The sequence below is a fragment of the Lactuca sativa genome, chromosome 4 (assembly GCF_002870075.4).
Source record: "Lactuca sativa cultivar Salinas chromosome 4, Lsat_Salinas_v11, whole genome shotgun sequence".
NCBI lineage: Eukaryota > Viridiplantae > Streptophyta > Magnoliopsida > Asterales > Asteraceae > Lactuca > Lactuca sativa.
Window position 1 is genome coordinate 266,895,170 of NC_056626.2, and position 12,333 is coordinate 266,907,502.

Consider the following 12,333-nt stretch of genomic DNA (forward strand, 5'->3'; position numbering starts at 1 on the left):
ACATGTAACTCACTTTTTTTTCACTCGATACCTACATGCTTAGGTAGGGGCGCTCAACTTCAACCTTTATTCGTTAACGATATTAATTTTCTTAGATAAATTTCAAGGACACGATGCTAAACATATTGCATCCCTAAAACTAAGCGAGGTTGTGTTTTTGTCCCATGATTTCACTAGAATAAAGGAGGCCACAAATTCACTAGAACGTATATAGTCTCAACTAAATATTTGGGTCTTCATGCAATCATCAAACATAATACTAGCATGGAATCTTAATTGCTTTTACCAAAATTTTCTAATTTAGCCCTGGTAATTTGTATGCAAAATTTCAAAATTTTAACTAAAATATCAACTTATGTAACCAACCCCCTACCCCACACTTAACTTATGCAATGTCCCCATTGCATATCATGTATGATACAGAAAATGACAGAATAAAGAGGGAATTGGAACAAACTCCCCTGGGATAGTAGTGGCGAGGTTGATATTTCTTCTTTTGAGCTCCTTTTGCAATTGACTTTAGACAGGGGAACAACTCTTCCATGCCTTGGGTGTCAAATCTTGTGTGGTACATCTCTAACTAAGCAGGAAGATAGTCTCAAAAATCTTTAGAAATTAATCTTAAAAGAATATGAGTAAATCCTGTATCAATTGTGGTCAAAACGTAAGCCTCGAGAATGGAATATTGAGTGACTCGTCGAGTCCATATGACAACTCCAAGAGTAGTAATATTTCTAGCAGAAAAGTAGCAGAATTGCAAAGGGACTTGTCGAGTCCATGGTATGCACTCGGCGAGTACAACACTGATTGGAAAAAAAATCTTCTGCTTTGAATCCGTTTCTGAGGTGTCTGGCAATGACAATTTAGTATTCCTCCATTTTTTCTTTAGTAAATAACACTCTTTAACCCTCTTTACTAACGGACTCGATCTTAAACTTAAAACTTCCACATCCTTATCTAGACCCAACCCTCACTTTAACATTTACATCGAGACTCTTGCATGCATCATAAGCTTTAATCTGGAAAGATAAACACAACCACAAGTGATAGATAATAATAAACAAACTCCTACTTAAACCTGGTACTAAAAAGTTCAAAACTCACAAAACAAATAAAAGATAGTTTTCAAACAACCAAATAAAAACAACAAAACATCAATCTTCATCATCTTCTTCATTTCCTCCAGCTCCGCTACTACCGGCTTGATTCCTTTTTTGATTCGCTCTCTCTTTCCAACTTCTAACATAGGGATATCCGGGCCCGAGACTTGGCGCAATATTCATTTGTTCAAACAAATAAATAAATGATTTTGTGTGGTAATTCATACTCTGTCCAAGATCTTCCGGGTACCTTCTCATCTCCATGTTGTACCAGTCCATTGGTAGCTCCTCATCCACCAAAATGACCGGTGGGTCTTCTCGGACGTGATCCCGTCGTTGACTTATCCTCCTTCCCGGCTCCTAGGGTACCAACACCTCATTTGCATTTGGAATTCCAATATTCCCCCACTATAATCCTCAATGATTTGTTACCTCCTAAATAATGTGGTGCTAAAAGGAGGAGTAGGAATCATTGTCAACACCCTTGCCGCCTCTTGGTCCAAAATCCCATATGACCTAGCCAGCTTTGTAACAAACATGCCACCGTTGATTTTGGATGTAATCCTCTCCTTAACCGCCCCCTCCGCTAAGTATTTTTCCATACAATACGACAAATTTCAAAAAGCATCGGGGGTAATGATACTCCACATATAGAAGATATCAATAGTGGGGACCTTATCATCGTCCTTTTGCGTGTTAATGGTGCTTGCAATAAGATGATGGATCAAGCGATGGATGGGAGAACAGATGCTTCCCTCTTGAGCAGAAGAGGAATGTAAACCCGATTAGCAATTGTGTTCCACCAAGTAGATGCAACCACCTCTTTGGGCTTGTCCTTGTGGCAGTGTTCAAGGAATGACTCAAAATTTTCAGATATAACTGTATGTTGATCATAGATCCCTAGTCTCCAAGCAAGCTCCGCTATGCTGCATTGGTGCAACACCCCTCCAAGACAAAATGTGATAATTCCTGGGTTATAATAATCATTACCACCTCGGAAGGAGATGGTATTAAAGAATTCCCAGCATAGTTCTTGGTAGACGGGTTCTTGAATCTTGAACAAACGACTCCACCCATCACAGATTATTGTCACCCAAACATTCACAAACGACTCCATTGCTAGTCTGTCTCATTGGGAACATATATCTCCTTGCATTTTAGTGCTTCCAGCTTGTTTTTCGCAGGGGCGAGTGAGGATTTGGAAGTAATTTGTGGAAAGTCTAGCCATGGGATGTCCCCATAACCGCCTCCTCTTGAGCTCTTACCATGCCTAGACATATTTTCTGCAAACCAAAACCAAGAACACCACAAACAAAACACAGAAAAATTAAAAATATAAAATTTCTAGGCATCTGCAACATGGACTCGCCGAGTCCAAGAACCTACTCGGCGAGCAGTATGAACTTCGCGAGTCCATTCCTGATTCGGACAAAATCAACCGTCAAATACGCAAATTAGTCCAGGGGGTTGTCTTGGTATGTCTATTAAGCATAAAATTGCAAGAAATTTTGTCTAAAACAACCTAATTCGACCTAAAAATCAGAACCCTAGGATTGGAGTAAACCCCAAAATCGGGTTTTTCACAGATTATGGCCATAAATCTACTGAAGATATGAACATTAACATGATTAAGTAGAAAAAATGTTACCTTTTCGTTGAAGTTGCAAGGAATAACAGAAAATGGAGATGAAAGCTTGAGAGAGAGAGAGATGCTCGTCCAGCAGCTGGTGGCTGCGTTTGTAATTGTGTTTTACCAATTAGGGTGACAATGCTAATTTACAGAATGTAAAAATGATTTATTCTTTTTTTCGAATTAATATGTGGACTCGCCGAGTAGGGGTATCTACTCGTCGAGCAGATTCGCGAATCCGCGATTTTTCGGGATTTCTAAAATGGACTCGCCGAGTAGGTATATAGACTCGACGAGTTTTTTTCAATATGTTTGATAAAAATTTAAGTTCTTTAATTTTATGCCACCAACCCCACACTTGAACATTGTTTGCCCTCAAGCAATCATTTTAAGCACAGAAGAAGTTTGATAAAAGCAGATTATAAAAAAATGAAAATAAAATAAACAAGAAAAGAAAGCAAACTCTAAACTCAGGTTGCCTTCTGGATGCGCTTCTTTTTGAGGAGTCGTTAGTTGGACTCCTTCCCTCTTTACGTCTCTGCGTTTTCCTCCAAGTCCAGTCCTTCTTCAAGTCTTTCATCTTGTGACATTCCTTCTTCGTATTTCTTAACCCGATGCCCATTAACTTAAAAGCTTGACCCAGCTTTACTAATAAGGATAAACATGCTTTATTGAAAACAGCCTGGTCCAACGAGTGCGTAATTTTCCAGGAAAGAAATTAAGCCTTGAATTGTATAATATCACTTTTTGTCCTTCCTCAAACTCTTTACTACCCTTCAACCTTGCATCATGCCACTTTTTGGTCTTGTCTTTATAAATTAATGAATTAGTATAAGACTCATTCCTCAATTCTTCCAAGGCATTCATTTGCAAAAGTCGATTTGCATGCAACTCATGTGGCTCAAAATTGCATATTTTCAAGGCCCAATAGGCTTTGTGTTCAAGCTCCACGGGTAGACGACAATTTTTACCATACACTAGTCTATAATGTGTGGTTCCAATGGGTGTTTTGAATGCGGTTCTAAATTCCCAAAGTGCATCATCCAATTTTTCTGCCCAATCTTTTCTATTGTGCCCCACCGATTTCTCCAGTATTCTTTTTAGTGTCGTATTTGTAATTTCTGTCTGCCCATTTGATTTTGGATGGTAAGGTGTTGAAAATCTATGGCATACCCCGTACTTTTGCAACACTTTTGCTAGTTTATCATTAGCAAAGTGGGTTCCCTATCACTAATTAATGCTTTAGGAACTCCAAATCTTGAGAATAATTTTCTTAAAAATTTAACCACAACTCTTGCATCATTAGTTTGTAATGTTTGCGCTTCCGCCCACTTTGACACATAGTCCACTGCCACGAGTATGTATTTGTTGGCTTTGGATGAAGGAAATGGTCCCATGAAATCTATAACCCACAAATAAAAAATTTCACAAACTTGAATATTCATTTGGGACATTTGATTCCTTGCCGATATATTACTCGTTCTTTGGCAAGTATCACATCCTTTCATGTATGTAGCAGCATCCTTGAAAATAATAGGCCAATAAAAACCAGTATCAAACACTTTTTAGGAAGTGTATTGTACCCCATGATGTCCTCCCACAGGTCCATTATGGCAGTGCTCTAATATGTCCCGACTTTCCTTGCCAAAAACACATCTTCTTATGATTCCATCCGCGCAACTCCTAAAAAGATAAGGCTCATCCCAAAATTAATATTTTATTTCGGAAAAGAGCTTCTTCTTTTGTTGATGGGTAAGGCCCTTTGGAAGGTAATTACTAGCCAAGTAATTTGCAATGTTTGCATACCACGGTTCCTCATCCATAATCACCATCAAGTATTTTTCCGGGAAGTTATCTTCAATACTCATATTGTCTATCTCATCCTTTTCTAGATTTTTGTAGCCTAGATAGATGGTCAACAGCTACATTCTCCATCCCCTTTTTTTCCTTGATCTCTATGTCAAATTCTTGTAATAGAAGCACCCATCGGATTAGTCTTAGCTTTGTATCCTGCTTGGCAAACAAGTACTTAATAGCAGAGTGGTTAGTGAAAACCGTGGTTTTAGATAAAATAAGATAAGGGCGGAATTTGTCAAAAGCATACACCATGGCTAGTAATTCTTATTCGGTAGTGGTATAGTTTTCTTGGGCCGGATTTAAAGTCTTGCTTGCATAATAAATGGTTCGAAAGTGCTTATCAATCCTTTGGTCAAGTATAGCTCCTAATGCAATGTCGCTTGCGTCACACATTATTTCAAAAGGCATGTTCCAATTCGAGGCAATAATGATCAGGGCATTAGTTAATTTATCTTTTAAAATTTCAAAAGCCGCTAGACACTCTTTAGAAAAATTAAAAGGTGCATCTTTTAAAAGTAATTGATTTAGAGGTCTAGTTATTTAGAAAAATCTTTTATAAAACGGCGGTAAGAACCCTTGTGACCTAAAAAACTCCTAATACCCTTCACATTAGTTGGTGGAGGCAATTTAGCAATTGTATCAATTGTTGCCCGATCCACCTCAATCCCAACCTTGGATACCTTGTAACCTAATACTATTCCCTATTTTACCATAAAGTGACATTTCTCCCAATTTAGAACTAAATCGGTCTTTTCGCACCTAGCAAGCATCAAGTCAAGGTTAGCAAGACAGTCATCAAAGGAAGATCCAGAAACAGAAAAGTTGTCCATAAATACTTCCATAAACTTTTCCACCATGTCGTGGAATATTGTCGTCATGCATCTTTGAAAGGTCGCGGGTGCATTGCATAACCCAAAAGGCATGCGGTGATAAGCAAAAATCCCACTCGGGTAAGTGAAAGTAGTCTTTTCTTGGTCAATTGGGTCTATCGGTATTTGGATGTAACGCGAAAATCCGTCCAAGAAACAGTAATAACTATGGCTAGATAATCTTTCAAGCATTTGATCAATAAAAGGTAGGGGAAAATGGTCTTTACGAGTAGCATCGTTTAGCTTTAGATAATCGATGCACACTCACCAACCGGTTACTATTCGAGTTGGAATGAGCTCGTTCTTCTCGTTTGTTACTACTGTCATCCCTCCTTTCTTGGGCACCACTTGAACGAACTAACCCATGGACTATTGAAAATAGAATAAATGATCCTTGCATCCAATAGTTTGATCACCTCCTTCTTGACCACTTCTTGGATGTTCGGGTTCAACCGCCTTTGATGTTGCACTACAGGCTTTGCTCCTTCTTCCAGGTTGATCTTGTAAGAGAAATAAGAAGGGCTTATTCCTTTTATGTCGGTTATATTCCTTGAAATGGCATGCTTCCTTGTCTTTAAGACATGAAGTAAGTCTTCTTTTTCAGATTTGGAGAGGTCAGAAGATATAATAACAGGTTTTTGATCATCATCCTCAAGAAATGCGTACTCCAAATGATCTGGTAAGGTTTTAAGGTCTAATTTCGTATTTTGTACACTGAACACATCAAGTTCAGGTACGTGACTCGTCGAGTCCATTCCAAAATCCCCGTGTGATCGTGATTTCTCGAGTGGACTCGTCGAGTCAGTGTATCTGAATCAGCGAGTCGAGTCTTCTACATCTCTGAGTATTTCATCATATTCAGCTTCTTCAAGTAGTCTCTCTATTTCCCTTATGCCCCTTTCAGCATCAAAATCGTCTGTGAAGGCAGTGGAAAAATTGTTTGACTTGTCTTCCTTCCATTCTTCCATTAATTCTTCCAACATATCTACCGAAAATGTCGTGTCATCACTAACCCTTGCGTGCTTCATGGCTTGATCAACTCCAATTGTAACTGATTCGTCCCCCACCTGAAGGGTAAGCTCAGAATCTCGCATGTCTACTATAGCACTCACGGTATTAAGGAAAGGTCTTCCAAGTATGATTGGGACTTGAGGATCCGCTTCCATATCTAAAACAATGAAGTCCACGGAGAACACAAATTTATCTACTTTTACCAATAGGTCCTCGCATAACCCCCTTGGAAAAGTCACCGTTTTACTAGCTAAGTGAATTGCCATTTGAATTGGCCTTGGCTCCGAAAGGTCGAGTTTATTAAAAAATGAATATGGCATGAGATTTACACTTTCCCGTGAGTCAGCCAATGTATGTATAGTTGCTAAATTTCCGAACTGACAGGGCAAGGTCAAACTACCCTGGTCACCTTTCTTCTTAGGCAGTTTGTTCAAAATGACAGCTGAACATTTCTCATTTAGGACCACTTCCTTCACCTCTTCCATCTTTTTTCTATTAGTTAGAAGTTCCTTGAGGAATTTTGCATATTTAGGCATTTGTGCAACCATCTTTATGAATGGCATATTAATTTGAAGGACCTTTATGTGTTCCAGAAACTTTTGGTAGCCAACATCATTCTTTTCTTCTCTGGCTCGAGCTGGAAATGGCGGTAGAGGCTGGTATGGCTTCACATGAGGCTTGTTTTTCTGTTCAGGTGGGGAACTCATCGAGTCCGTAACCTCGACTCCGCGAGTCGGGTCGGGAAATTTCGATTCTTCAGTTTCGGCTTCTTCCTCTTGCACCAACTTAGAGTCTTCTTTTTGAATAGGGGCCAGAGGAGTTATAATCTTCCCACTCCTAGTTGTTACGATATTTATATGTGCGCCTTTTGGGTTACTTTAGGTATTACTAGGAAGTCTACCCGGTCGTCTCTCGTTCACTTGTTGTGCAAGTTGGCCCAGCTGCTTTTCTATGTTGAGAATGGATGCTTGTTGATTCCTAAGTCGAGCTTGTTGTCCCTTCTTCATATGTTTGTGTTCTCTCAACATGTTATGTTGATCTTTTATTGCAACATCCGTATCATTATGTCTTTTCTCGGATGCGGCTACGAATCTTGTAAGCATGTCTTCCAAATCTGATTTCTTCTCCAGCACCGGTTCCTCCTTTTGATAAAAGCCTCTTTCTTTTTTCTTATACTTTTCCTCCCTTGCTTTCTTGTACTCATCATATGGTAGCCATTCTTTCTTGGGTTTTCGCCAATTGTCATCATACCGATTACCACTTGAATAACACACTTGTACTTTCCGATTCCCGTTCTCGTCAAGGTCACAATTTTTAGTAAGGTGAGGCCCTTTACAGCTTTCACATCGCAATCTAATGGCATGGATGGATTGGTCCATCTTAGTCATTCTTCGGTCCATGCTTTCCAATTTTTCCATCATTGCTGCCATGTCATCAGTAATAGTGTTCTCCGCCCCTCGAGTTAAGTCATTCCTTGGGTTATGATATTCTCTATAGTGTTTAGAGAATTCTTCAATTAGTTCTTTTATCACCGGGGGTGGCTTCTTTGTGAGAGGTCGCTGTGAATGAAGGAGCTGCCTAGTTGTTACATTGACTCCATCATAGAAAATGGAGACTTCTTGTTGACTGTTTAGATCATGATGTGGGCAGTTCCATAGTAGGCCCTTGTATCTCTCCCACGCCTCATAAAGTGACTCTCCAGCTTGTTGTTCAAAATTGGTTATGGCTTTCTTCAACTTGGCTATCTTTGAGGGTGGGAAAATTTTGTCTATAAATTATTCTTTCAATTTAGCCCAACTAGTGATGGACCCTAGAGGGAGTGATTTCAGCCAATCTTTCGCGGTCCCCTTAAATGTGACCGGTAGCATATGAAGTAAAATAGTGTCATGAGGTATATTAGGAACATTGAAGTAGTCGGCTACATCGTTGACCTCGTCTAGATTCTTGTATGCGTCTTCATGATCCTTCCCGAAGAATAGGATTTCCTTAAGTTGAGCAAGTATGTGGCCTTTAAGATCAAAGGTGGCAGTTGCAGGAATTGCGGGTTGCACGAGTCCTAGGCCGATATCATCACGTATTCTTTTCTTCCATTCGCCCATGGGAACTTCATCTATATTAGCCATGGCGGTTGCGGGTTCGCCTTCTAAGTCGCTTTCTTCTTCGGATTCGGAATCATATTCATACTCGTATTCAGTGTCTTTTGGCAATGGGTTTTCTTCAAAACTCTCAAGCTTGCTTTCTTCGCTCTTTTGACTGCTGGACTCACCTACTTTCTTTATTTTCTTCTTTCCAAAGACTGATTTAAGGTCCTTGAAAGGAGATTTCTTTGGTGGGTTAGTGTCTTCAACGGCCTTGTCTTTGTTCTTCCTAAGAGTGGATTCGGAGTCTTCAAATGGAGGAACCAGAGGTGTGTTGGATCCTCGGGTCATGTAAATTCTGAAATCTAAACAAAAAAAATGTGTAAAAAGAACAAAAAAAGAAATATAAATGAAACTAAAACTCAGTTGTGGACTCGCCGAGTAGCTTCGATTGCACTCTGCGAGTTCAAGGCTAAAACAGAAAAAATTTTAACAAAAATTCTAGAAACAGAAAAATTTAGAACATAACCTAATAACTAAATTACTAAAGCAGAAACATTATGCAAGATCGATAACACTATAAAATAGAATTAACTATTGAGTCGTTTCCTAGCAACGGCGCCAAAAACTTGATGTGTGTGAAACCAACGAGTTTTATCCTACGTTTTTTTTAATATAAATTAGACACACAAAAGGCAGTGTGCCTGTTAATTAGTGGTATAGTTTAAGCAAGCAGGGTATCTAAGACTAACTACTAGGATTATCTATAAAAACAAGTAATAAAAGGCGGGCTTTCTCTAGTTTTGCAAGACTAGAAACTTAAATACTCAACTAACACTTAAAGAATACAATTAATTGCTAAGCAAATAAAATTCAACTAAATTCATTGATAAAGAGGACTTCAATTTAGGTTTAAATTATTTGATCCTATTGTTGATTTTATGGTCAATGCAATGGATTAATTTTTTTTTGGCTACCGATTAAGCTGATTAGGTTCACGTTCGCTATTACTATTCCTTAGAAAACACATTAATTCAAGCAGTGGCCAGTTGCCTAAATTAATGAATTTCCTAGTTTATTGGTTCGGGTTAAGTAAGACTTGTAATGGTTAATTAAATTGGTCGTTCAATTAACCTCTTTTTGATGGTTCGTCACACAAGCTCATACATTAATTTATCTATTTTCTAGTTAACCCTAGTTTCACATTCGCTATTCCTAAGCATATAACAATGTTCTCACATAAATCATACAAAATTAGCAATTAAGATATGTTCATGCAACTTAATATGCTGGATAATTAACTGAAAATATTTGTAATTAACACATAAGGTTCTTTAACAAGCTTAACAAAACAATATCACCAAATTAAATTAATCCTAACCATAAAATCAATCCATATTCACAAAATCATCTACCCTAAACAGAAGACAAGGGTTTTAGTTCATAATTACAGTAAAAACAAACTCAAAGACAAAATTCATTGGTTTAAATATGGTTCAATCTAAAGTTAAAGTAAGAATATACTTGAATTGCCTTTAATCTACCCAAAATCAAATGCTTAGACTTGGTCTTCGAGTTCCTAGGGCTCCACCAGTAAATTTAATCGCAGCTTAACCTCCCAGGTTTTCCCAGAGAGCCTCAATTCGGGAATTTGACTTCTATTTATAGATTTCAGAAAACAAGGTCTACTCGTCGAGTAGATAACTAACTCACCGAGTCCGCATTGTGGAATCCGTATACGGCAAGGACTTTGTGTTTTGCTTCACGAACATTTGTGGGTACTCGCCGAATAGTCGTTCAGACTCGCCGAGTCCTTCGGGGTTTGGCTCTTTTTCTTCTTTCTTCAGTTCCGGAGCTTCTTATCGCATCTCCTGCTTCCTTTTGCTTCCGAGCATATCTTTTGGACTGAAATTACAATTTACACACAATTAAGTACCTTTTGTCCATAAATTGCAATAAATTAGCCAATAAATAATAAAAATATATACTAAATATATAGCTAAATATGCACATATCAGGGCCAAAACCCTGGGTCTTACAGACAAGTGCCAGCAGCCACCTCCTAGTCTTCCATACAAGCATCACAGAGAAAACTAGAATACAATGTACAACTAACTATCTACTTCACTGCCAAAGTTTGAACCTTGGTCTTGCATACTGATTTTCCAGGAGTCGCCGCTAGGTATTTCATATAAATGCTAAGGGCCAATACCTGTTCTTCGCATAATACATAAGGAAGTGATGCAACATTGGTGCCTTCGACCAATAGTACAATATGGAGACTCACCTTAGACAGCTAAAACCCACAAATAAAAATATGAATGCAGATCCACTACAAGCCACTCAAATTCTAGGATGATAACCTAAATATCGCCTAAGTATCTAAATTGGGCCAAACCCCTTTCATGGTCCTTTCCCCAAGAAGTCTAGCAAAATCTCAACAGCCCAACCCATGAACTCCGATGGCCTAAAATAGCCCAAGAAAACCAAGCCCACTCAAACCCAAAACCAAAACCTAAACAAAAGAAACGTATCATATTGAGTACGTGGGGGGTACTCAGCCTGTACGCTTAGTGTAGTTCATGAAAGGCTTTTGTGCGTAGCGTACAAACTAAAAGGTCTAGTACGCTCAAGAGTCATATTAAGTGATATTTCTAAATAACACATGATACTAATAGGTCACACTAACAACAACTTGATACAATTGATTACTTATTATAAATTGATTTTAATAAATATTTAATAAAACTCTTTTAATTAAATTGGGAATTATTTATTTCTAGAAAATAATTCATTTTCATTAGCAATTAATGTAATATATCATATAGTATGATTTATTAAGTCATGTACAACATTTTGGACCAAAAGGATTTTTATCTTTTACCAAAATGTTAAGGTTGAGTTTGTAAATTTTACAATGTTTGACTTCATTTTATTCAAAAAAACGTGTCCTTGCCTACAAGCATGCTAGTGATTGGTCTTTCATTATTTAAAGGAAAAGAAAACATGCTTTAGAAGTTTGCATGGACACTATCAAGACATGGAGACAAGTTTGTCTAAAGTTGAAGGACCGAATGGTTATTACCTTCAATTTTTGTATATATATATATATATATATATATATATATATATATATATATATATATATATATATATATATATATATAGGGCTTGCATTTAGCTTCTTTTCTCATGACACACTCCATGAAGAAGTGGCCGAAACTTCTTCTCTCCCTCTCATTCTCTCTTAATTTGTTAAGAACACTTGAAGTTACTTGCATCTTTAAGGATTCTTTAACTTCATATAGGTTATGAACTTAAAACTTAAGGGTTTAAGAGTTTTGGACTAACATCTACATCAAGTTGAGTCATTGTTCGTGTCACACCCCGACCGTCGGCGGAAACACCGGGCGGTGTAAGGTCATTTCTCATATCATAGTTATCAACTTCTAAAAAATACATGCATTTTAAAATACATCAACATAAAGTTAGTGAGTTCACAGGTTTTGACTCTGAGTAAATATAGTACTTTTTCCCAAGTTGTAAAAGTATATAATATAGTTTGAAGATATCATTTTGACTCATACTTGTTTCTAACATATAGTATATATTTCCTAGGTATAATGGTTTACTTACCAAATAAGTAGTATCCTTATAAGTCTCATATATTATGCATATAGGTGTTTGTAATTCCATAAAAATAGAGGTTGCTACGTATAAATCTTATTTCAATTCTATACAAGTAAAAACTGCTACGTATAAATCTATTTCAATTCTATACGAGTAAA

At 37.6% G+C, this 12,333-nt stretch overlaps 1 protein-coding gene and 1 non-coding gene across 2 annotated transcripts; one reads left to right on the forward strand and one right to left on the reverse strand.

The window, feature by feature from the left end:
• Nucleotides 1-6,271: 6,271 nt before the first annotated feature.
• LOC111919590 (uncharacterized) lies at nt 6,272-7,174 on the reverse strand. The gene has a single exon (XM_023915163.1). The coding sequence runs from the start codon at nt 7,172-7,174 to the stop codon at nt 6,272-6,274; it is 903 nt and encodes a 300-aa protein (XP_023770931.1).
• A 925-nt stretch (nt 7,175-8,099) lies between these two features.
• Nucleotides 8,100-8,206, forward strand: LOC111919594 (small nucleolar RNA R71). The gene has a single exon (XR_002859547.1). It is a non-coding gene; the product is annotated as a small nucleolar RNA R71 (small nucleolar RNA).
• Nucleotides 8,207-12,333: the final 4,127 nt, after the last annotated feature.